This window comes from Macrobrachium nipponense, chromosome 43 (genome assembly GCF_015104395.2).
Source record: "Macrobrachium nipponense isolate FS-2020 chromosome 43, ASM1510439v2, whole genome shotgun sequence".
Lineage (NCBI taxonomy): Eukaryota > Metazoa > Arthropoda > Malacostraca > Decapoda > Palaemonidae > Macrobrachium > Macrobrachium nipponense.
The window spans coordinates 36,811,933-36,839,281 of NC_061104.1; the positions used below are offsets into that span (position 1 = coordinate 36,811,933).

Consider the following 27,349-nt stretch of genomic DNA (forward strand, 5'->3'; position numbering starts at 1 on the left):
GATTACTTGGCGATCGTTCGATACTCGTAAGTGCTGGATGTAAACAGACGTTTGGAAGCTTTTTTTTGTTTGTTTATTATAGTTAATGGTTACTTAATTATTTGAAATGAGTACATGCAATACATTTAATAAAAAAATGTGAATTAGATATCATACAATATAAAATAAATCAGACTGCCAACAAATACGCATTTTTTAGAATTCTTCTTTCTGTTTTTATTATTACCGTTAGTATTAACGTATTACGTATGTTTCATTATAGCTGTCAGTAACTCGGTATCTCCGTTAGGTAAAGATAGAATAAAGAATAGAAATGAATGGTTATTATACTGTTTGGTGGTTTCATTAGTTGAAGAGAGATACTAATGACAATTTATGGCTTACTGTGTGGTAGGAAAAATGATTGCTTGGCGCTCATTCGATACTCGTAAGACGGGTAAGAGCTGAATGTAAACAATCGATTGGAAGGTTTGTTTTTTGTTTGTTTGTGTATTATAGTTAATGATTAATTAATAATTATTTGAAATGAGTACATACTGATTATTTATACATTTTATTGGCATATTCTAAGCTTTTAGCTCTTAGGTTTAGATGTCAGAATCATAGACTAGGCTACAGTAGCAACCGCTAACATAGGCTAGGCTTATTGCTAAGGGACATATGCTAAAGTCCTAATATATGCAGTAAAAATGGGGTTGAACATTATATGCAGTTGAATATTACTCAAGTATGTACAGTATTTTGCCTTTTTGGAGTCATATTTCTTCCGTCGTAACCCTAGAACATGTGTTTTAGGCCTGGAAATATAATTTACTGGGGTGTTTTTGGAGGGCTTGGAACGGATTAGCTATTTTACATGTAAAATGTGTTCCAAGATACGAAAAACTCTTGATACGAAGGCCGTCTCGGAACGGATTAATTTCGTATCTCGAGGTACCACTGTATTTGAAAATTAGTAAATCATTTATTTATCATACAGAAAACATACATCTCTGTAAGAAAGAGAGAGAATTATTATTGTTATTATGTGATATCATTTAATCTTATTTAACTTGCTAATACAGTATTGATCAATATTGATATTTTAAAATTAGTAACTCATTTTGTATCATAAAAATGTATTTAGTCATGAAACTAGCATCAAAATACATCAATTAGTGATTATTTAAAGTTGGGAAAACCCGCAAATAGGTGAATTCCCCGCAAATAATGGGTAGATTACTCAGTGTTACTCATTGATCTTATTATTCTGCTAGTTAACTTTTAGTAAGTTTCTGCTTGATTTTATTGTGTAGTAATTCTGTAATAATTCCAGATATAATGTAATTATACTCTGATCTTTGAATATTTCAGGATGAAGTTCGGATTAGCAAAAAAGAATATGATAGTGATAGAGCGAAAATGTACGGACCTGTAGACATGTGGCACCATGTTGATTGTTTTGTAAAAAAGCGAGAAGAGTTTGGCTTTTTTGACACTCCTGATGTTATTCCTGGGTTTAACTCATTGTCTGCTGATGACAAGAACATGTTGAAGAAAAAGATTAAGAAAATGGAAGGGTATGTATTTTCCATGGAGTCATTTTGTAATCTTTTAGCATTACCCTCCGGAGTAGTTTATTTATGCCCTCATAAAATATTTGTTTTTTCATGAAAATTATTTTCATAGTTAATCTATTTTTGTATAAGTAACTTACCAACTAACTACATAGCTATAAGTTTCTAACTTTACCAACTAACTACATAGCTATAAATTTCTAACTTTCATGGCAGCTTAGATTTGAAATTTGCAGTAGCAGTTCTTTTGTTTTTGGAATAGGTAGCAACCCCGTCCACTTTCAGGAAACCTAGGTACAACTTAGCTGAAGACCTCAGTTCGTTTCTACTGCTCAACTACTGCACGTCGGTTGTTGTTTGGTCAGTTGGTGAAGAACTCTTTGAGTTTGGTAACATTCTAGGTAATTATAATGAGCTTAATTAGCTTATTTAACTAGACATTTACCAAATTGGGACTTGAGATGTCTGAATCCAGTTCATCTAGTATCCAGTTTAACTAGTATCCAGTTTTGCAGCAAAGGCTGCTGCAATACCAGGATTACCTGCATTAAACATGACTCGTATTCAATTTGTTGCCAGTGCAGGGGTCAAATTTGCTCTGTCAATCTTACATGTAACAAATATAAAAACAGGGATTAGGGGAAGTGGAGGACTTTAACTAATTATCTAGACAAACTAGAGAATAATAGTGAGAGAAGGGTGTCTGCTAAAGTTGAAGTTAAGGTGTCTTCTAGCCAGGGCTCTCCTGTTATTCCTGCTCCTTTTACACCTGTGATGGTCTTTTCACCTATCAACAGTCTTTGTACTTTTCCTGCAACTCCTTTACCTAGCTCCCAACCTTCCAATCCCAATACCATTACCAATCTTGAAGCTAGGATGGATCATAAATTTAATTTATTAGTCAATACTGTTGACCAAACTGGAACTTAGGTTAAATGTCATATGGATAAAATCGGTTAAATGTCATATGGATAAAATCGGTTAAATGTCATATGGATAAAATTTGTGCAAGTGCAGTGGAGGAGGTGGCTACTCGTCCCACCAATGCTTCTGGACTACAGGCATTGTCAAACTCCCTTAAACCTGGTAGGAGGCAAACCGGGAATTCAAGGGATGTCAGTGAGGTTTGCCCACAGGTAGTTGCCACTCAACCGAGTCTGTTGTAAACCCAGAACTCGACAGACAGCCAGTGGAAAGGCCTCCAAATCTGTGCTCATGGGCTCTCTTACAGTGATTCAAATTCTAGTGCCAGCAAGAGATGTAGTTGCTGATTTAAGAAAGCTTCTAGGCCACTGAAAATGTCTGTTTCAATAACTGATTGCCCTTCTCTGCTTCCATGTAAGCCATCTAGGGATCAGGATCTTAGTCCCAAAGCTTTGTATAGCTTTTGGGACATTCCCAACCGTTTGTCACTTACGGTTTCAGTATGCAGTACCCAAACAGGGTTCCAAGAATCTCTTGCTGGAATCAGAGAGATCAAAGTTTTCAGTGGGATCCAGTGGATTCAACCATGTAGTGGGATCAGGAAGATCCATGCCAGTGGAATCCAAAGGGTTCACATTTCCAATGGGAACCGAGAGATCCATGCTACCTGTGGATTCACAAGGATCCAGACATCCAGTGTTCAGTGGGATCCAGGGGATCCAGGTGTCTGATGGAATCCGAGTGATCTTTGTTCCGTGTCCTGAAACTGGTGATCCTTACATCTGCCTTGACCAGGTTCCACTGGTTAAGCCGGGATGCCAGGAGCTCTGGCTGCTGCTTAGGTAGATACAAATCATGGGCAAGATCATTCAGGTCTTCCTGTGTGATCCAGTGAGGCTCGTCGCCACTTGCTCCTGAATAAACCGAGACATTGTCTTCAGAAGAGATTGACTTGGCAGATTCTTCCCCTGAAGGCATTTCTTCATCTGATAAAGGAAGAAGATCCTTATTTGCTGGAGGTGTAGGGACAGGGAGATCATCTGAGTGGGGAACAGGTCTCATAGCTGAGGGAAGGTCTGGATATTTGATCTTTTTTCTAGAAGTATGTAAACCAGTTATATTGTTAGACAAAAATAACAATTATCTGCATGGCTTTGTGGTTCTGTGCAGACCACTGAGACAGCAAAGTTGAAGGCCACTTTCTTGCCATTAAACCCTGCAGTTAGTCCATTGTTGCAGGGTTTACAACAGATGTGTGGGGCCAGGATTTGTCCTGATCTCCAATTTTACAGTCAAAATAATGAAAGTAAGCAGTTCTCAGGAGGGAAGTAATTGTTCGGCGCTGTGCAACTGTTGTAAACTCCACACTCACTTAGCTGAATGAATTTGCCTTGTTGATGCATCTTCAATGTATATATCAGCTCACAAAAATGTGGAAGACAAAATAAACATTGATCATCTATATGGTTATGTGAGTTGTTTTTTTATGTATTCTAGATGAAATTGCGCACATTTTCATATATAAAACTTTATGTAACGGCTAATATAAAATGGTGCAAAAATTATGTCAAAAGTGACGAAATAATTTCTGAGATGTGTCGCTGATGGTTTTTAGTGCGAGAAGAAAGGAATTCGCGCTTGGGTAACAATTGTAAACAAAGCAACAGCTTGATCCATGAAATCCCAGCATCCTCCAAGGCGTGTGATTCAAAAGTTTTCGCCTAGTAGGCCTATAACTATTTTTCCGTGAATTAAATTTTTTTTTTTTCATTGACGTTTCGTACGTCGGTTCGGCACCCGACAGACAATTTTCGTTGACGTGTGATACGTCCAATCAGCGTTAAAGGGTTAACTTCTGCTGGGTTCCTTTACATGTTGGTATAGTTGGAAATGAACGAGCTGATGAACTGGCTAAGTCAGGTACTTCAAAAAATCCCAGAAGTACTAAAGCAATTCCTTGCTCAGACTACATTCCTGAAATTAAAAAGACAGTAGAATCAGTTTGGCAATTTTATTGGACAATAGAGAGCAATGATAAAATGAGAGAACTTCCTGATGTAATCAACCCCTGGCTTTATATGTTAGAAGATCGTCGGAAAGAGACTGCATTATGTAGGTTACGGATTGGCCACACATGGATTACTCATGGTTTTTTTAATGATTGTCTTGTTCCCCTCACAGTAAAACATTTAATAGTAGAATGTCCCAGCTTAATATCAGCAAGGAACTGTCATTTTAACGTAGTTGGAAGAATGGATCTTAAACTGGATGCCATTATAAGAAGAGATTTTAATGAGGATAGCCTTTTTAGTTGCCCTCAAGAAGCAGGTCTTCTTGAAAAAATTTAGGTTAGTTTGGTCATGATGTCTGAGTTTTTGTATGTGTCAGTGTATACCATTTGCTTTCAAGTCTTTCACTTTGTTAAATTTTAATGTACATAAAGTTTACCTTCAATTGATACAATATTTACTATATATAGTTTTAGCACTTTTAATATCTATTTATTTCACAGAACTCTGTAGAATTTGGAAGTATGCGGGGTGCCTGTGTTGCTTGTACTTTTGTTTACAATTGATCTGAAATAGGTGTGTAGGGTGGATGGATATTTCCTGTGTGTTTGGGTTCTCAGTAGTTCTCTGACAGATTTTATATAAACATATTTATGGCTTTTAAATTGACCTTTTCCTTTGCAATTCCTTTTAATGATATGGCGTCAATAACCTCGTTGTTGCGACGCCAGTAAGAATTAACAAATCAATCAATCAATATAACTGAAGCTGAGAAAACTGTTCAAGCTTCGAATGCCTATTATCATGCATCGGCAACAAGGATAAAACTCCAGTAAACGTATGCCATCAAACGCAACCGTAGATAAAATTGAGATAAAATAATTTTAATCAAAACTGCTGGGCTTGAAAGAACACATTTTACTGTTGGTTTCACACCGATATAAGGTAAATAACGTAAAGTTCATATTACGATGATATAAAGGAAAATTGTGAACAGAATCACGTAATTTTTTTACGCAATAAACATGTCGCCAATGTAATCTGTTAATGAAAAAAAAAAGTTCACAATCACAACGAGACATATTCAATTCATATTTCCACTTAAAAACATGTCATATAAGGAAAAATAACCTTCTCTCATAGAAGTCAAGTATCTAGATATTTGTTTATGCCAACTAGAAGCAAGAAAATTTGCTCAGAATTGCGTTAAATATGGCGAAACAAACTCGTATTCGCCATCAGCTGATTTGAAACCAAAACATTGGCCGCTACGCGGAATACTAGCTTAGATTTGCCATAGTTTTTTATAATACAATAATATGAGAATACATCAATATTATTGGATACAGTGAAGTAATGTATAACTTTTTAAAGGATTTATGGGAAAGATGCATAAATGATAAAATAACACCATGCATTTTTCAGAACAGTGGCAGACAAGAACGAACTTGAAAAAACATCCTCTGACAACGTGGAGGGTAGTTACAAAAGGTGCCTTTATTTTGTATCATATTTATGAACAAAAATAAAAATACCCTATACTTAATATATTTTCATACACATTTTAAATATAAGAGCATGAAGCTTTATAAAATCGACATCGATCGCTAAATTTGCACTCTTTTCAACTCAATATTTTGGGAAGAGCAGCAGGCAGCTGCTTACAAGAATGAACATGAAAAAACATCGTATTTGATAACGTGAAGGGCAGTTTCAAAAACTGCCTTAGTATCATATTTCTGCGCAGAATTAAAAATACCCTTTACATAACACATTTGCATACACATTTTAAACATTAAAGCATGAACGTATATAAAATCGACACATCGATCGCTAAATTTACACTTTTTTTTAACTATATTTTTGGAAGAACGGCAGGCGTCTGCTTACAAGAATGAACATGAAAAAACATATTTGATAACTTGAAGGGCAGTTTCAAAAGCTGCCTTTGTATCATATTTATGTACAGAAATAAAAGTACCTATACGTAATACATTTTCATACACATTTTAAACATAAAAACATGAACACTTATAAATCGACACATCCATAGCTAAATTTGCACTCATTTAACTATATTTTCGGCATAGAACAGCGTTAGAGGCATATATTTTACCCTGATACCTATGTAATAACTCTCAATACAATTTTTTAATATCATTTGCATAATGGCCATAACCTTTATGGGCTGAACGGCATTTCTATAAATGTATGTACTCGTTAGACATAACGGCGCTTGCGGCGCTGTTGACCGAAAATTATGCCGTAAAAATACCTTAAAATGCCTTATTTTTTTCATGAATATTTTTTATGACCAGTAAAACCGATTCGCCGTTGAGCGATTGCGCCGTTAACCGCTGGCCGCCTGTATACAAAAGGAGCCTTTAGCGCCAACTGCCTTTATACAGGAGGTTTCTGTCCATTAAAGGCATTCTGTCAGTAGACAAAGATCTTGTGGAGCTGTTGTCAGAACAGAGGAAAGTCTCTTTAGTTACCTGTACAGGGATACACATTTGATTAGTGATTGGGTCATCCAGTATGTGAAAATCACTTCACACTGAGTAATCTTCAGATGACTCAAGAGCATTGAACTGGCTTGTGCACATAAGAAATTGATCTACTACGTGAAAACATACTCTGTATCGGAATAGACTCACTGGGGTACTACCAAGCCCATACGTCAGTCATGTTACAGGAAACTGACCGGGGAAATTGTTTTCTCTTTGTCCTTGGTAGAGTGGGAGTACTCAATAGCAAGGTATTTGACGTAGATTCAGAAGTAGTTGGGAACAATAGTTTCCAATTTGCCCCAGAATCCAGGATAATGAGCCAATATATCACAGGTCATGAGGACAGATATACCTCTGTTTTTAGTCATGGTCAATATGGCATGGATTGGTATTGTAGACCTTCAGGAGGGCTGGCTTTCACTTGTCAAAGTACTCCGTGGTTATCTAAAGAACCACGTCACCTAGAACATAAATGTGGTAGACGTTAAGTGAACACAAGCCAAACGGAGGAAGAGTGGTCAGAAATTTCCATGTATTTTTACTATTTGAGGCAATTAGTCAAGCCTACTCCTTGTTGTCAAGTTTGTACCAATTTGGTACAAACAGAAGAGAAGGTCATCAGAGGAATATGTGCCTTTCTGGCAATTAAGAACATACCTGTTAAAATGATCATGAAGGTTGGTTCGTGACTGTATCGAACCATTGGACGTTTAATGGGAAGGTTCTGTCAGAACCTTGTACTTCTTTGACATGTTGTTTGGTGAAGACTTTTCGTTGAGACAGGTTGAGTCAGGAAAGAAGTGCCAAAAGGGCCTTATTCATCAGAAACAAGAGAGTCCGATGACGGCGGGAAGGCAAGAACCCGTGATGTAACATTCCTCATTTTGAGCAATTTAAAAAGGCGTCTGTCTGTTCATTGAAATTTGAGAGTTGGTTCATTGTTACGACAAACCACTTTCAATTTCCGGTACAGAAAGGATGTTTCCATGAGGTCCTTGGACACTTTTTCCTTCGGTCCTTTGGTGGCTCAATAAATTGTGTAACTCATCCAGCACCCCTGGCGGGTCAGTTGGTATCTTGTCTAAAATGATGGTGTGAATGTGATAACTGGTCTCTTTCCTTTTCAAATTTCTTTCTCCTTTACTTCGGGCAGTAATAAGGGAGTACCATCATAAGCTGGAACAGACAAGATACAGGTGAGTGTATCGTGAATTAAAGAGGGGTATGTTGGTGGCTCCACATGACTCGTGACCAAGCATAGATGCCAATAGTCCCTTGTGTACACAATATTTTAACTTTACCAGTTTCCAGCTGGCGCTGAGTTATTTATCCTAATGTTAAGACCTCAGGTTTGGTTATGAAAAATACAAATTGATTAAAAAGGTGTCATTTTAATTTGTATTAAACATTTTATAGATACTCTGCTGTTTACATTAATATTTATATTTTAAAATGAGTAAATCATCGTTATAAGCATTTTATGGGCGTATACACGTAGTTAGGAGTAATAGTTGTAACGGTACTAATCTAAAGTGTCTTAGGATGTTTTGGGATGATAATTTTGGGGGTGTATTTTTGTTTGAAATTATATTAAATTGTTTAATATGATCATTTGAGGTATATTTTTATTTGAAGTATCAAATTTTGCAGTGAAAAGTTAAAATAGACAGTTATAAGCATTTTAGATTATGTGGTACTTGGTATATGGCAGTTATAAGCCAGTTATAAGGATTTTCAGCTGGGATTTTTGCATTTCCGCGGCAGGTTCTAGAAAGTAATATCACATGAAAGGGGGGGAACACTGTATACTTGACTAAGTATGTAACTACATAATCAGAGCCCACACTCCCTCCCACTCATGGACGTCGAGCATTAAAAATTTAGCTCTTCAGCTACGTTGTACCTAGGCTTCCCAAAAGTGGGCGTGGCAGTTACCTACCTACACCAAAAACAAAAGAATTGCTACTGTGAACTTCCAGTCTAAGTTGCTGCAAAAGTTAGAAATTTATAACCATGTCGTTACTTGGTATGTGTATGTAAAATTTTATTTTATCATAAAAATGTCATATTCTTATGCATAGACTGTATTAACTTGTTTAGATTTTTTTCAACTTATAGAGTATACTACTTTAAACTTTAGAATAGAGTATACTACTTTAAACTTTAGAATTGTTGGATTATTTGTTATTCATTGAAGTTTCATATTAGAATTAAGCAAAGTTGTCACTTCAGTCATTGGGTAAAGGTAATTTTTATTGAATGATTAAAAATAAGGTATTCTTAGCAATTGATTTGTAACCAGAAACTAATTTTCAGTTTTTGTGGTCTTATAATGTTCTTGATAACTAACTTTGAAGTGCTGATTACTTTTTCATAATTGAAATCACCAAGGTTATTAGGTTCTGGGTAGCACTCTAACTTATGATCCCAGGTATCTTTGTTATGGGTTAACAACTAAGGCTTATAATTTTGAAATGCTATGTGCTATTGCCTTGAAAATTTTCATCTTTTTCAATAAGTGTTTGTTCCGACACGGCATACAAACCTTCGGTCCTTTTACAATAGGAAGGTACTAGCGGCAGCTGGATAGGTCGTAAGCTTTCGAACAAGGGGTTCGGTAGTTAACTGCTTGTCCGACAGGCGCGCGCGCGCGACTGGGAGGTAAACAAACCACTTTTGCTTTCGGCCTGCTGGCGTGTGGACGTGTATCATCGCTCTCTGCCGCCCCCCTTCATCGTTTGTTGCTTTCGCATGGTTGTGTTTTTCTTTTTCTATTTATCTAGTGAAACTGATTGTAAGTACAATCATTTCATATTTATTTCCATTGAATTCAATTGTGAATTAAAGGATCTTGGTTTCACCACGCCCTCCGATTACCGAGTGCCGGGACTGAAGGGCGTAAGTGCGGGAATTCATTTTCCCAGAAATGATCCTCGTATTGTGTATGCTCGGTGCCGAGGGCGGGAGAGCGCTCGCTCCGAGCGTATATTTTGGTTGGAAATGTGTAAATGAAAATCGTAAGTAAGTGCTCTTTTCATTTATATATTTTTTTTTTTTTTTTTTTTTGACCTGTATGCTCGTTGCCGAGCGAATGCGCTCGGCACGAAAACTTATTCTGTATGGAAGTGGAATCGCAAGTACAGTATTCTTTTTCATTTTCATATATATTATTTTGATTGTAGCAATACTCATTTTGGATCAGTTTCCGAGCTTACCCGGAAATTGATCCTTTCCCCCTTTTTATTTGAATGAAGTGAAATCGCAGGGGGGGGAGGTTATCTGCGTTCTTCTCCTGCCCGACCGTCGAGCGTGGGGGAGGGCGCTCGGTGCCCGATGTACATTTGTATTCGGGGTCTTCCACTCGTTCGGAGAGGGCTCACCCCCCCGCGCGAGGGGACTTCCCCCCCACTAATCGCTACTACTGTTATTTCCGCAGGTGCTACTGCCACGGGGGGACCTGGACCTGAGGTATGGGCGTCCTTCCATTTGCAGGGCGTGCTAGTGTCCAGGGGCTGCGGTTCTATGTCTGGGCCTACTGTGGTCACCCATGGAGTGGTGACCACGCTCCAGGTGACGACGTTCCTCCTCACCTGGTGTACTCTCCTCACGTGGTAACAGTCTTGCCTACAGCCGCTGTGAAGTGCCGTTCGCCGACCTAGAGAGGGGGCGTGCCGCCGCCGCTCGTGGTTGCCGCGCTGCCGCGACCACACTTCCGCTGCCTAGAGCTCGCCCCTGGACCTGCCGCCGGTACCCAGGATGTTGCTGGCTGCTGCTCCACTTCCTGTGTTTCCGGTGCTGCCTGCCGTACCTGCCGATTCTGGGCTGACTGTCCATGCAGTTGCTGCGCTGGCTGTCCCTGCAGTTGCTGCGCTGCTGTCCCTGCCGTTGCTGCGCTGGCTGTCTGACCCTACGATGCTGTGCTGGCTGTGCCTGCTGTTTCCTGAGATGCCCATACCTGCTGACGTCGTCCCTGTTCGTGGTGGTACTACCCCAGACTTTGGTCTGTCTGTACAGGTGCGTCCGGCCCTGTGGCTTCGGCTACAGCAGCCCCGGCTCCGCCCTGGATAGCAGATCTTACGTCTGTCCTGAGGAAGCTGACGAAGAAGAGGAGGAAGGTGTCGTCGTCGTCGTCTTTATCTTCTTCATCGTCGTCGGCTGCCGCCTCTTCCCCTTCGACTTCTAAGGCTTCACAGCCGAGGAAGAAGAAGGTTGCCTCCTCCCTCCTAAGAAGTCTCCCTCGGGGCTTCTCGGGAGCTTCTCGGGACCCGTCTCACCTCGTGGACGGGAGGGTTCCTTCCGCTGGTCCTCCTGCTCCTTCGGGAGCGGGGCCCGCTCTTCTTCCGCAAGGAAGAAGACTACGGGGACCAGAGGGGTACCGGCTAACACCGGTACTTCCTCGCCTGGTGTCAGTGGTTCTGCCACTGCATCAGGGTCCGTCTCGGCCTCTCGTTCGCGGGAGGTACCGAGTGTACGGTCGCCTACCAGCGACCGTGCAGCAGGAACCAGACCTCTGAGTCCGCTCAGCGTCAGGTTCACGGCACGGGCGGAAGACTGGTGACAGCTGCTCACGCGACTCTCACCAGACCAGCTCTCGCTCTCGCGGCGACCAGCTGGCTACCCACCCGGGACGTGACGGTCCACGACCGGCCACGGGCTGAGGCTGGGAAGAGGTCCTCCCGTTCGCCGGTGCCAGCCACGGCTGGAAAAACCAGCGACGTGACGTGCCATGAGGACAAGCACCGGTCTCCCGTGACAGTGGAGCCTGCAGGTCGCCTGACCGTCGCTCTCACAGAGAGCAGCACCAGCTCTTCTGACACTCGAGATCGGGGCCGCTGTGGCTCAGTCCAGCCGTTCTCCACAGCGAGACGGTTCGACCAGGCCTGCAGCTCGATCGCCACCGCGGGTTGACGATCGCCTGCAGCCCTCCAAGCCTGCTGGTTCTGCCAGCGAGGCGAGGAGGGAGCGTCAGGTCTGCCTCTCCCGTACCTTCAACCTCCTCGGGTTACACCGGGAGGAGCGAGGTATTGAGGAGTGATCGTAAGGGGTGCGCCCCTCATGATCCCACCACGACGCCCTACGTGCCAGGCACGGTTTCTGGACCCGGCCAGGACGTATGCGCAAGTGGATGGAGAAGACCGAGAGGGCTGTCGTTGTTCCCCCTTCTTAGGAGGAAGGTTCTCGGAATATGCTCTTGTTCGAAGGGCTTAACGGTCCAACTCTGCAAGATGCTGTGACTTCCGAGATCCAGAGGAACTTTGCCGAGGTTATGGCGCTGATTCGTCAGCACAACGACCTCGGGGAAGGATCGCCGCTCCCACCAGCAGAGCCACGTCTCGGCTCGAGTCGTTTTGGGGCCCGAGAGGGAACCCAACCCAAATCGACGGTGGGTCTGCCGCGATCGGAGCTTGCCGACTGTGTTGAACCAGGTAGTCTCTCGTCTCCGGACAAGAAGGCTCTCTCAGTTCTGGCCGGTCGAACAAGCTACTTCACCTCCTCTACTGCGACAGAGGCGTTTCTACGTGTCTTCGGACGCCGTATTTGAATACCCCTTCGGTCCTCCTGAGGTTTCGACCTCGACGAGGAACTGGAATGAGTCGGAGGACGGTATCGGCTCTCTCCTGTCAGGTGTCCGATCAGCCCCACCCAGACGACGTTCACAGTGGCGGCAGACCCTTACCTACAGCATGATTCGTAACCCTCCTCGGGAAAACGTTTTCTCCTGACGATACGTTTTCCCAGGCTCTGAGAGGCCATCGCCGTAAGGCGATGGCTGCTCCTTTTCTTTTCTCCAACTGCTAGTTCCGCTGGGAAGGCGAGCCAGTATCCAATTCCTCCCCCATTCCCTCTCTCCTTACGGCTACGAGGGAAAGGGGAGGGATCCTACAGAGATTTCTCTGTAAGATCCCACGTTAGGGGCTGCGCTACCGGGGGGACCTTCGGGTCCTACCTGACGTAAGCTCCGGTCGTTGAGGAGGGATCCTGCCCCTTTCTCGATTTCTACGGGAATCGGGAGGATCACCAGCCGATATCGTTTGACGAATTCGGTGGGGGGTTTCGCAGAGTGCTTAGAATTCTACGGAATTTCTAGCGCACTCAGAGTGTTCGAGTTTTTTACGATCTCCAAACACTTAGGCTGAGACCACGGTCCAAAGTGAGCGAGAATCCCCGATAATTGTTACACGATAATCGGGAACCTCGCTTATGCTCGAATTCCTGTAATTTCTAGCATTTGGAAGAAGACTGCTGCTGAAAGAAGAGTATCTCACAGTAGGCGATTAACCTGGAATAGAGAAGAACGGACGGGAACTTCCAGTTTGGCTTGAACTACCGTCTTCGGTATTCTGTTCACCATTGAAGCTTTCCTTTGGGAAGACTTCTCCTTCACTCTCTTGACTAGAGAACGAAGGCGGTCGATCTCCAATCCTTATTCTCATTACCTCGAGAGGAAAAGAATTTAGGATGGAGGTCGTGGTACAGAACCTACAAATATACTACGTATATTACCCTCGCGACATGATTCTTTTAACAGTTGAATTGTTCCGGGGGGTTAGGCACATACCGTAGTTAACTCTACGGTTTGTGACCGAGACGAATTGTATCTTAATTGAACTGCAACTCGGGGTGCCTGCAACCTCCCAGCAGTTATCAGTTTCGATTTTAGATACTTGGTATTGTCATGACAACACCAAATCAGCTTTTGTATTTACCGAAATCCGTTTCGGTTAAATATAATTGCTCGAGCGTATTCTTTATGCTCGATGGTTCTAGCCGACGCATTCCTTCGTGGAATAATGGATTACCTGGCAACTCAGGATGACGAGTCACCGAGAGCTACTGCGTATTGAACTGCCTGATAGCGGCTCAGTACAGCTAGGTCTCGGAGATGCACGGTCGGTTACGTCTCTCTCTCTCCTGGTTTGATTGACTACCGAACCGTATCTCTGCCCCAACAATCATGGACTTAGGTCTCTGATTAACGGGGATTCTCGCAATAATGAAGGACCATCTACTGCTGTGACGCTCGATTTCATCGCCTTCGACATTGCGAGAATTTTTCAACAGAGATATCTCTTGGACTCTTTCATCTTTCTGTTTACCACACGGTAACAGAAGTCTGTACTAGTCACCCCGCTGCATCACACCGCGATAATGCGAATGATTTTGCAGACATCTGAGTTTGTCTTCAAAATATCTCGTATTCGTAGGTGTGCAATTATTCATTGCTCGCCCACCCGAATTAACAGAATATGTCAGAAGACATCGCCTACTCTCCGACCTGTGACCCCCAGATGCTGAAGCCTTGCCGGGGATGGGGGCTTAGGGTTCAGCAGCTGGGCCCTGATGCCTGGTGGGAACTACTTTCTTGCTGGGCCTTGGTGCCCAGCTGTTGATCCAACTAAATAAGTCAGCCTTTTCCTTTTTCTAAAACTTTTCATCCTTCTGCTTCCTCCCTCTATAAGGCACGGATTTATGTTGATGACTTGGATTGGTTTGGACATGATTTGGACTTTCTCAATGGATTTGGTGGAGGGTGAGGATGGTTGGCATGCCACCTCACCCGTTAGAACTCGAGTACCTAACGTGGTCGAGCGAGGGAAAGTTTTATATGTCAAACCTGCTCTTAGTGCTGGGTCTGATCTCGACGGACATCATGACGCCTTAAGCACTGAGGGTGGGTGTATATCTGGGTGGTACCCCTAGGGGCAGCCCTGTATGGGATAACACTGTCCTCTAAATGTGGCTCCATGGTGGGTGGGGGCTACCTGGATGAATCATCAATTGTACGTCTTATGGAGACCCACTTCTGTTGACGACTTGGGCAAGGATAAGGACAAGGAAAATTTTGGTAATTCCTCTATTGTGACTTTGGAGCCTTTTTCAAATGAGCTCCTTGTTACAAACATTTTGTATGTAAAACCAGTCCCTTTAGACTGGAATTATGATACTTATTTAATGAATTTTGTAAATTTGGAAACGTAAAAGAATTACGGAATAGACTTGGGAAAAATTATGGTTGTTTTGAATTTTGGATATTTTTCAACAACGAATCGGAAGCTCACAGAGCCTACAGAGAGTTTAGGTCAGACTCTATGAGTGTTGGACTTGTAGAGGCGGAAGAGGTCCCTAGGCATCTTGAGATATATAGACCACCAACTGAAACTAAAGATTCAAGTAAAATAAGTAAAACCTCCAGATCACCAGACCCAGCTAAGTGGTTGATTATACAACACATGGTGAGAGAGGCAACCTCTTCAAGGTGAAAGGTTGGTAAGCCAGAAGATCGGCAATGTTGGGAGCCCAGAAGTAACTCGCTTTGGGTGTAATAGTTTTTTAGTTCATGCCAAAACCAATGTTCAATCAGTAATGCTCCTAATTTAAAGCTTAATCCTGAAGGTTTGATAAAAGAGGTAAAACCTCACTATAATTTTAGTTATGCAAAGGGTGTCATCTTCAATGAAGATTTACATGAAATGGACAAAGAGGAAATTTTGGAGATGTGTCCAGACGTGGTTTGGAAGGTTTTCAAGGTGCCCGCTCGTCTATGATTATTTTTAACATTTGTAAGTCCCTTTTTTTGCCATCTGAAATTGTTCTTGACAATGAAATTATGAAAGTTCGTCCTTATAGACCGAGAGTGCTCCAGTGCTTTAAATGTTTTGGCTTTGGACACTCCTCAAATGTTTGCACCAGAAATAAACTTTGTGAATCGTGTGGCAAGCCTGAGCATGAGGAATGTTCTGAACCGGTAATTTGTGTGAACTGTAAGGGTGACCATCGAGCCCGAGATAAGAAATGCAGTGAATTTAAAAAAGAACAAGAGGCATTACTTAAATCTATCGCTGACACATCAGTGTGGGACAGGCCAAGAAGCTGTTGGGAAAGAAAACTTATTCAGATGCCTTGAAGGCACAACAGCCGGATATTGCTACTTCTGGTGCCCCTTCAGGTGGTGCGTCCCGGGGGTCCCCTAAGGGGTTTCCCATGCCCTCTTTCCCTATGGGGCCCTCGTCTGGTGGGGCTCCCCGTGCCCCCCTGTGGGGCCCCCGTGCCCCCCTTGGTGGGGTTTCCCACACCCCCATCTGGTGGGGCTCCCCACGGCCCCCCTAGTGGGGCTTCTCATGGCCCCTCTGGCGGGGCTCCTCATGTTGTAGAGACACTGGTGAAGCCAGGGGACCCTGTTGTTTCAAGGGTTCAAGCCAGGTCTCAATTTGTTGACGACTTTTCTCTGTCAGGGACATGCCTGACATTGAGCCCTCACCTGATCTTGACATTACAGTGCACCGTGGAGATGACGGTGAGGAGATAGAGGACCCTCTTTGTTCGTCAGAAGAGGGCCCCTTTCTCCCTCTTCGCCTCATTCACGGTCACTCAGCAATCGTAGAAAGAACAAAAGTAAAACTGAAAGGGCAAGTGAAAGCCCATCTTCTAAAAAGATCTGTAACACCTAGATCTAGGTCAAATAGTACTGGTAAAACTGATAAGATCTCTCTCACCAGGACACAGATTCCTAAATTAGTAGGAATTTTAAGATCCCTTCCTCTAAATAATGGCTCTCATGCAATGGAACATCCGTGGATTTATAACCAAATAGAGAGCAAGTCGGGTTCTGTTTAGGGAACATGATTTATCTGCGATGTGTCTACAAGAGACAAAGTTGGGAGAGCACACACCCAATGTGGGTTTTAATTATTCATTTCACAGGTCTCCACCCCTGATAGGTGTACGTGCTCAGGGAGGCACAGGCATCATAGTCCGCAAGTCTGTTAATCACAGGGTTGTTCAATTGAACACTGTGTTGCAGGCTTGTGCAGTCCAAACAAATTAATAAATGGATCACAATTTGTTCTCTCTACCTTGATCCATCATTAGAAAGTAGATTGCAGGATGCGCAGGGTAATCCCCGTCAGCTAGAATTAAACGATCTTCAGACACTGATAGACCAGCTTCCTAAACCCTTCATTCTGATGGGGGTGGGGGATTTTAATGCCAAGCACACCCTCTGGGGAGAGCCAAACTGCGACCGGTGGGGTTTAATAATAGAACAACTGCTTGACTTAAATGACATCACTTTAATGAATGATGGTTCCCCTACAAGACATGATGTTTTTCATAATACTGATTCAGCCATTGACCTCACTATCTGTTCTTCGTCTTTGAGGTTAGATTATCAGTGGGTAGTAGACCAGAATGATCATGGCAGATGATCATTGGCCATTCACTTAAAGTATATGAAAAGAAAAATATTCCATCTCCATGTTTACCAAAATGGAAGGTGGGGGAGGCTGACTGGGGATTATTCAAAAAATCTACTGAAGTTGATAAAGAGATAACTGATTTTCAGAGCCCAACATGCTTGATGAGTATTTAATCAATATATTGCTGTGTGGTGCCATGCTGTCTATTCCTCGAACTTCTGGTAAACCTCATCGTCCTCTAGTACCTTGGTGGAGCGATTCATGTGCCTTGAGCCGAAAGATAACAAGAACTTGCTACAAGAGATATCGTAGATATCCTTGCTTGGTCAATAAAATTATCTATAAAAGAGCTCTTGCTAAGCAAAAGAAACATTTAAGCAGGCAAAGAGGGAATCGTTTATCAGATATATAAGCGAGTTAAAATATGATTCCCCTGTGTCATTAGTCTGGAACAGAATCCGAAAGCTGCAAGGGAAATTTTCTCCACCTCCCTTGCCTATATTGAAAATTGATGGCTTACTCATATCTGATTCTGGAGAAGTTGCAGAAACCTTTGGTAGGCATTTCTCCAATATATCTAGTGCCCTACATTACTCTACTGCATTCAGGAATATTAGGGACGGTACACGGTTGTTCCTGCTGTTAGTTCAAATTCAGAGTCATATAATCTTCCTTTCACCATGAAAGAATTAGATCAAGCAATCTCGTTATCTTCCCCAACATCTCCTGGGGAAGATGATATACTGTACTCTATGATTTTTAATCTGCCTAGAAGTACAAAACAATTTCTTTTTAGACATTTTAAACAGTTTTTATCTTTCAGGAACTTCACCAGTGTCTTGGAAGATATCGATTATTGTACCTGTTTTAAAACCTTTTAAAGATTCCTTCCTTCCTAAGAACTATAGGCCAATTGCTCTAAACCAGTTGTGTTAGCAAGATTTATGAGAGGATGGTCAATGCTCGACTTGTGTGGTATTTTGGATTCAAAGAATCTTTTTATCTAATCGCGGCAGTTTGGCTTTAGGAAAAATAGAAGTACTTCTGACCCTTTGATGTTTCCTTACTCGGGAGATACGATGCTTTTGCTGTGCAAAACCAGACTGTTGCAGTGTTTTTTGACTTAGAAAAAGCCCTATGACACTACCTGGCGGAGGGGTATCCTTTTGCAACTTGTAGAGTGGGGGTGTTGTGGGTAATTTGTTCTATTGTCTGAAAGATTTTTTGTCAGAACGTTCACCTGAAAGTAAGATTGGGCTCTTACATTTCTTCTGCTTACCCTCAAGAAGAAGGGTTACCTCAGGGAAGCGTCCTTAGTCCAACACTCTTTAATGTAGCTGTCAACGGCCTACTAGAAACAAGTTCCTGTCGGGGTGCCATGGTCTGGCCTTTGCTGATGATTATGCAATAATCTGTAGTAAGTCTACAGCTGTCGAAGCTTGTCAAAAGATCCAGACTGCTAATTAATGCTTCAACATTGGGCCAGTGGGCTAGGTGCTAAGGTTTTCAAATTTTCACCAGAAAAAACCAAAGCTATACGATTTTGCCGATTAAGAAGAGTGAAGAGATCCCTACGCTGTTTTTTAAATGATTCGATTTTACTTATGAAGATAGCATTAAGTATCTAGGTATTACATTTGATAAGAAATTAACTTTTGCTCAACATGTTAATGAAGTTGTATGTAACGTGAAGCTTCGTCTTAATATTCTAAAAGTTGTTTCTAATTTTAATTGGGGGGCAGATCGAATCACCCTTTTGAGGATGTACCAGATTTTATGCTAAGCAAAATTGATTATGGTTGTCAAATTTATGGTTGTGCATGCAAGACAACACTGCAGAAATTAGATGTTGTCCCATAATTTGGCTTTACGTATTTGTACGGGAGCCTATAGAACTTCTCCAGTAGAAAGCCTATATGTTGAGTCAGGATTTCCCCCACTATTTATCCGTAAGGGAGGAATTAGGCTTGAGAGTCATATCAAGAGTACTTACATCAAAGCTGAAACCCTAATTATAAGTATGTTAGAGAACCAACTGATAGAGCCCCAAATAGACCTAGACTGCCAAAGCCGCTTGAAGTTCGACTAGCAAGCTCTGCCAGGGAGGTGGGATTAACTACCCACCCCCTGCAGTAGCTGAAATTTTGCCCTCAAAAAATTTCCTCCTTGGAATAGGCCACACTAGAAATACTGCCCAATTAGGGACAGCAGGAGTATCAGCTCTGGTGATCAGTTGAGGGCAAGTTTTTTGGACCATGCTTTTGAACATGGTGATTCTCAACATATATATACTGATGGTTCGAAGGGTTCTGATGGTGTTGGTTGCTCTGTATAGTGACTAGTTGATAATATTATTAAAAAGAAGCTTCCATCTAATTTCCTCTGTTTTTTACAGCTGAACTGCTGGCAGTTTTGACTGCTCTTAAGTATATTTTTTATAGTTCTTAATACCAACAAGGTTTTTACTATTTTTTTCCGACTCTTTAAGTGTTTTATCTTCGTCTTAAAAGCCTAGTCTCTTGCAAACCCTTTAGTGCAAGAAGTACAAGATTGGTTTTATCTTTTAATTAATAGAAGAGGTTTTTTCTGTTAGGTTTTTGTTGGGCTCCGTCCCATGTTGGAATTGTTGGGAATGAGCGAGCCGACGCTGCTGCTAAGGCTGCAACTAGGCTTAGGCACATTTCCAGCATGGGCGTCCCTGTTTCCGATTTTAAAAAATACCATTCGATTTTATTGTAGAGACCAGTGGCAGGCCCACTGGTATACTTTAGATAATAATCTTAAATAAAGTCTATTAGGCCTTCTGTTCATCCTTGGCCTCATAGCCGGATGGATAGAAGGTCTGAGATAGTTTTAGCTAGATTACGTATTGGCCACATAAATATACTCACGGGTATCTAATGATGAGTGGAGCGGATAGGCAGGTTCCTCGCTGTTCCACCTGTCATGTGGATTTGACTGTGGTGCATATTTTGGTGGAGTGCCCATTCATTTTGAAACCCAAACGTAGAGCTTGTTTGCTGGCAAATAAGACACTTGCCGATATTTTAGGTGAAGGTGCTCAGGCAGAGCAAATTATGACATTTTAAAAAAATATTGGTCTTTTTTTACGAATTGTAATTATCTTTTAATTGTTTTAGGTTTCTTGTTTGGTTTTTATGAATGAATGATGTGTATGTTAGATCGGTTGTGTGTATGTTTCTTTGTGTGATAGCGAATTTTTTTATTCTTAAGATATATATGCGCTGAATGGCCCCTCGGCTCCGGCGCTTGGCTAATGTGCCAAAAAACTTTATAATCTAATCTAATCTAATCTCTCCGACCTGACAGCTCTACTTCCAAATGTTCAGCCCATGAGAAGCAGTTCTTCAGGCAGTATTTCCCATGTCTTCATTACTGAAAAGCGCTCCGCTTTTATTGCAACTACGATCCTCACACCGGACAGCAATGAAATAGCGGGTTAGCGTTCTCAGTCTTTGTAGCACAGGTCAGAATCTTGAGAATCCTTCTCTCGGTTCAGCTGTGAAGACGTAGGTTGCATTTCTGTACACCTTCGTCTTCAACGACACATAGTGTTGTTTTTTCTCCTTAGCGAGAATTCAAACTATACTATGAGATATCTTGCCATCAGGACCTCGGTCTCTAGAAGGCAATTGACTTTCGCCTGTTGGGCACATGCCTTAAGAGAGTCATCACCTTGCCTTCTGGCATCGGTGACGAACAAATTATTTGTTTAGTCTCTTGGCATAACCCTCTTAAGGCGAAGGTCACGTGACTTGCTCGGGTGCTTGGACAACTTGCCTCCTACCGAACGCAGTCAGTCGGCAGCTGTCAGAGCGCCCAAGTCTGTTACGAACTTCGCTGTGGACTTAGTTCGGTTGTTCCATAACAGTCTTTTCTTCGTCCTAACGGCTTGTCACAGTACCCATACCATCGACACCCACCATTGAGTGTCGGTGTCCTATCCACTACCGAGAAGAACAACTTCGCTGCAGACGGATAGACCAGTATGGGTACAGGACATCACCGAAGTCGAGAAGAGGGATAGGTCATACGACCATCCCTTCTTTTCCTCTGAGGTAAATTGCATGACTTTTCCTGTAAAGAAGCAAGCATCCAGGGGATGGGGATTCGTGACGCTCGATTTCGTACCGAATTCGTAGCGAAAGACTCTGAACCCTTCGGTTCCTGACGATCGGTTAGAGTCCTTCACAATCCCCTCCCCTAATGGACTTCACCGCCTTCGATGCGAAGGAGATGCTGCTTTGTCCTGTGAAACTGAAGAAACTCGACATCCCAGGCTGAGTGTTGAAGACTCTTCGTCAGCACCAAGATGACCTAGAAGTACACTCCCTCGAGTTACACAAGAACTTCTCCGTGGCGCAGGTACTGAAGGCAGGGGTCTGGTACAACCAGACCACTGGCACCTCCTTCTACCTTTTGGATATTGCCCACAGGTCCTTGGATCGTTTTCCTTAGGACCCGTGGTGGCTGCTCAACACGTGTAGCTAACCCAGACCCTAGCAGGCTGAACAGCATCGAGTCCTGGTGTGACTGTAAGAATAGATAAGTGAATGAGAGAGTGACTGGCTTCTCTTCCTATCTTTTTCTCTCCTCTACCTGTGGGTAGAGGGATACGGTCATCACCTTGCTGGGATAAGGACGAGATGCCGGTGAGCTACTCGACAGAGGCCCCATCCATAATCACCCTTTCACTAGGGATGGGAGAGAAATATGTAAGACATAGGGTTTGATTAATAATATATTGTTCGTGCATTCTCTGTAACCTGTGGAATGTGGAGGACAGTGCAGAGTAACGACCTGAGAGTAGCTGATGAATGAGTTTCTAGGGGATGGCGTGAGATAAAAATGCTTAGTTCAGGAAGTCAATGTACGACAGTTTATGAACTCTTCCCAAAGTGCCTTTGTGAAACTAGATGCAGCTAGAACCGCGAGGCGTTGTCGAACTGTGTGTTCGTATGTGCGTGTGCGCCTTCTTTCTGTTTAAAAGCGTTCATACCCAAGCCTATGGGAGGGATTTTGACAGAGGGCTTCGAGTCATAGGCAAAGATGCCGTGGCATTCGCCGGGGGAGGATTTTTTTGTGACAAAGTGTTTAGTGCCCGGTTGGGAATGGGTAAGTGGTTACCTTTTACACTTTAGGCCAAAGGGGTGGCTTGTTTTGATAGCTTGTAAGAAATGTTCCATTTTATTAACTTTGTCTTTAAACTTGTGTGTGTACTTACCAGAATGTGTTCTGTATCTTTGTACAGACGGTTCTGGATTTCGGTGGGACAGAGTTCCCAGGGAAAGGTGTGACCTTTTGGGTGACTTGACAATGAGTTGTTTTAAGTTAGTCTGTAAGACTGGATTACTTAGTTAATCGACTTAGTTATTGTAAATAAACGTTATGTTATGATGCAACTCTCTCATTTTCATTACCTGTTAGAATGGAGAGAGAGAGAGAGAGAGAGAGAGAGAGAGATGTGGGGTGATTGCCGGGAGAGAGAGAGAGAGCCTGTCTGTGTAGTGGGTGTGGGGGTCTGCCTTCCGTTTCGTGTCCACGCTTACCGTATGAAATACATGAGGGTTTTTCCCATGTAATAGTGGTGTCAGCGGTTAAAAAGGGGATATAGAAAGTTTTCTTGCTTTTCTATGCCTAGGAACACCAATGAAGAGATATGAGTGGCCAGTTAGAAAAATAAAAAGGGGCCGTGACTTAGCGATAGTTTTTCGAACGACAAAGCTTTGTGGGATTGTGGAAAATCGTTTTTTAAACTGTTAGTTTCAGTTTACTTAGTGGAAAAAATGAGAAAATGTCTGTCTGATTAACTGTGCTAAAGGGAGGAAGGATTTTATGGGACTCAGCATTTTTCCCAGGGAGTCAGCCTGAAGCAGTGAGCGCACCCAGTGTGACTTTGCTTGTGCAATGACGAGTGTTCCGAGATGATCCTGTGCGGTGGTCGTTGTTATATCACTACCGCGTTTTTACGAAGAATTTCGAGTTCCTTTTGTTCCTATTATGGAGTGGTGAGTTTAAAACTATTGTTTTGAAGGAGTGGATTTTTGTTTAAATATTTCAGGGTTATGGGATTGGTTCAAGAGGTCAAAACAATTTTTTCTTTCCCATAGTGACGTGTTTTTTTCTTTATTTGCACGTGTTTATAATAGACGTATGCATTCGTCTTTGTTTAAAACATAGGAGTGTATTTTTCTATGCATGGGAACTGTGCTTATATAAGCATATTTGGCTTAGTGACACAGAGCGGCCACAATTTTAAGGGCTCAGCATATTTCTGCAGAGAGGCGCCTTGCATTGCGAGGGTGTAACGGGCATCCCTTGAGAGGGTAGTTGCATGGGTACCACTAGCCTCACTCGAGAGATAGTGCAGGGGAGGGTATTGCGAGATGGATACTACTGGTATGCCTCGGGCTGTTCTGCCGCTTGACTGAGGGTTGTTCTCAGGGGGGGGAGAAATTTTTTTTTTTTTTTTTTTTCTCTCATGTGGGTGAATTCCCCCTTTTCCGTTTTTTTTTCTTAGTGTTGGAGATGGGTCTGGCCTTGACATTGAATGCTAAGATATCAGCTGATTGATAAGTTGATGAAGTGAAATGCCCGTAGAGTCTTTTTTAAGAAAAGATATTTTTTTTTTCTCTCCCTGGATGAAGAGAAAAGGAAATAAGAGATTTTTCTTTTCCGAAAATGAGGGGAAAGTAGTTAACATGCACGGGATGTGTTATATGTTTCGTTGTGCCTTGAAAGACACAAATATAAGGGGGTACACAGATTATTTTTTTATTGTGTTGGAGAAATTATTTTGAAATGCCGATGATTGGTGTTGTATCTGTGTTGTGTGGCAATGGTGTTATGTCATGGTGTTGCATGCTGGAGAAATTGTATGTCATAGGATTCAGCAATACTGTTGTATGCTATTTGAATTTCACCCTTACAAGAGAATTATTGCTGTGGAGAGTTATTATTATTGTTATTATTATAATTGTTATATACTTGAGATTGTCACGGAGGTTTGCCTAAGTATAATTATCATTACGGGAGAATTGTTTTACGAGAGATTTGAGATATTTCATGGGAGATTAGTCAATAATTATTACAGATAATTATTCAAGGAGAATTATTACGATGAATTAATGGGAGAAGTCTTGTGTTAATTATTTGTTCAGTTTTTGTAACTTTGGAGAATATTTTCAGTGATTCACGGGGATGAGTTTTGCTGAGTCTTGATGAATCTGGCTGAATCATGGTGAATTGTGTGAGTTTTGCTGAATTTTGTGCTGAATTTTTGGAGAATGGACAAGCATTAACTTTGGTGTTAATTTTTGTACTGATACTGATGATTTTGATGATAGCAATTTTTTTTGGTGATTTTGTGATAATGATATTTCTGATACTGATTTTTTTTATATACTAATACGTGGGTGTTTTAATGCTGTCAAGGGAGGTGAAATCTTTTGTGATTATGGGAAGAACTAACAACACATTATTTTAGTTTTTTTTTTTCTTTTTTTTATGAGTTCAGCAGATAATTGCTTGACATCTGGTGAGTTACGGGAGATAGTTAATGGTGCCGTTGATTTTTCTTTTCTCCTTTTTTGGAAGTTAGCCATCGCTGACACGAGTTTTTTTTTTACCATGGGTGAATTTGAATTTGTTTTTTCTCTCCAGTTAGTGTGAATATTATCTCAGTTCGTGACTTAGAGTCATTTAAGAGAAAGTGTTTGTGTTTTAGCTATTTGATGCTATAGAGTAATATAGGGGAGAATTTCTTGCATGTTTTGAATGCATACGTAATGGCACTACATTTTTTCTCTGGATATTTGTGTTCCAGGAATTGGGAGTTTTCTTGCACAATACCCGTTGTTGTAGTGACAACTTTGTGAGAGATAGGAAACTTGGTTAAGTTTTCTAGTGGCTTATGTCGTAGTGCATATGGGGAAGTCTTTGCTTAGACACTGTGAATTGGAGGTTAGTTCTGTTATAATGACTTGTAGGCACATTGGTGATTTTTTCTAGAATTTTCTAGACAGTTTTATTTGCCGAGTTTTTGCCCTTTTTTTTTAGCAGTTTTGCTAAATGGAGAGAGTTTTTATAGTTTTTGACTATAACATTGAGTTATTCTCTGGAGAATTGGAGTTATAATTGAGTTATAATTGAGATATATTATTTTGGGGAGATAATTGGAGGTATATATTATTTTGGAGTTATATTTTGAGATATAATATATGGGAGATATATATTTTTGGCCATTTTTGATATTTGCCAATGTGATGAGAGCTATGTTTAGTTCAATTATTTTGCAGCCATCTTTGTTGCAAATGGAGACACATATTTGGAGATTATGGGGCAATATTTGTGAGTGTGAGTTAGATGCCTTGAGTGCACATTTTTTGGAGATATATTTTTGGAGCCTTGTTTTGTTCCACATGGAGTTATTGTGGAAATAGAGGTAAATATTTTGTATTTGCCGAAATAGAGGTGATTATTCTCTATTCCTGGAGTGGTGTCTTTTTTTTTTTTTACTGACATGTGGCTATTGGAGAAATAAGAGAATAATATAAGGGGGTTGGTTATTAACCAAATGGAGGAAATATTTCTATAACCGGAGTGGTGTTATTATTGATATGATGTCTCATAATGGAGTTGGAATTAATCTTGGGCGGGTGACCCTTTTTTTTGTGGTTATGGGAGTTTTTTTTCGAGACAAGAGAAGTTTTCTGTGGTTCTCTTTTTTGATTTCGTGACTATTTAGAGGCGAGTGGCATTACTGCATTACGAGTCATATGGAGATGTGTGTGCATTTTTCATGTTCACAAGTGTGTTATTCTTGGAAATATAATTTGGGCAAAGTCATGTTGAGAGAATAAGTCTTCGAGACAAATTTTTGAACACATTAGTCATATCCTGGAGTTAATTCTGTGAAATGTGTCAGTTAGACCTTTTTTTTCTTGAGAATCATGAGTTTCCAAACTTACGTGTCTGACTGGACAATTTTTGTGCTGTTGTTTGAGCATGCGTCCGCAGGCGATTTTTCTGCTGACAGGCGATGTGATGAGCGCTGTGCTGATTCTTTTCCTCTGATGGTGACAGATCAGAATTTTTGCAATATCTGGGAAATGTGGCTATAGCATTTCACGAAAGCGCATGTATGAGAGTTTGCTTTCTGGCAAAATTCCATAACTTACATGGAGCATTTCTGGGGAAAACGCGGGAGTTATGCATATTATACATGTATTATGTATTTTTGTGATTGGGGAAATCTACTTGTGATTATTTTTTTTTTATTATTTTTCTTCCTTTTCCTATGAGAGATATGATTTGGGGATTGAGCTTAAATACATGAGGGTTTTTCCCATGTAATAAATATCCACCACTTCCTCCTACAAGGGGGGGGAAGTGGATGCCAACAAGAGACAAACCATAACTTTATGTTGCCTCTTGCAAATAGGAACTTGTTCTTGTTTGCTGGTACGAAGAGATACGCTTGCCTCTCTCTAGTACTTGGTCCAGAGGTCTGACCATTGATTCCTGCGGTGCACACCCCGATCAATCGGACAGAGGCTTGGATCCCTCCCTCGCTCTTACGACCAGGGAGGCATTCCAAGGTTGGGCGAACACCAGTCTGTTCACAAAAGACTCAGATTCCTCCCACCAAGAAGTGAGTCTTCCTATTGTAAAAGGACCGAAGGTTTGTATGCCGTGTCGGAACAAATGACAATTTGTCCAAAATTGCATTTTCCTAACTATAAACAAACCTGAGGTCCTTTTACACATAGTCCCACCTCATGCCACCCCTCACTCTGCAGGTTTTTTGCTTGGGCCAAAAGCAAAAGTGATTTGTTTACCTCCCAGTCGCGCGCGGAAGCGCGCCTGTCGGACAAGCAGTTAACTACCGAACCCCTTGTTCGAAAGCTTACGACCTATCCAGCTGCCGCTAGTACCTTCCTATTGTAAAAGGACCTCAGGTTTTGTATAGTTAGGAAAAATGCAATTTTGGACAAATTGTCATTTTTGTTTCTGTTTATGTTTGTGGACATGTCATTTTTTTTTATCTACATTAGTGGCATCTTTACTTTTTTCTCTCAGATTTTGGCACTCAATTCTGTTAGCTTAATGCATGTTTACAGTATTTCAGGTTG

The 27,349-nt window shown here is 41.7% G+C and overlaps 1 protein-coding gene across 1 annotated transcript in view; it reads left to right on the forward strand.

Annotated features, from left to right (window-relative positions):
* The window catches only part of LOC135213654 (poly [ADP-ribose] polymerase 1-like), a 265,109-nt gene that overhangs the window by 115,832 nt on the left and 121,928 nt on the right, over positions 1-27,349 (forward strand). The window contains exon 4 of the mRNA XM_064247696.1: positions 1,354-1,559. Coding sequence (XP_064103766.1) covers positions 1,354-1,559 — 206 coding nt within the window. The remainder of the gene's footprint in view (positions 1-1,353; positions 1,560-27,349) is intronic.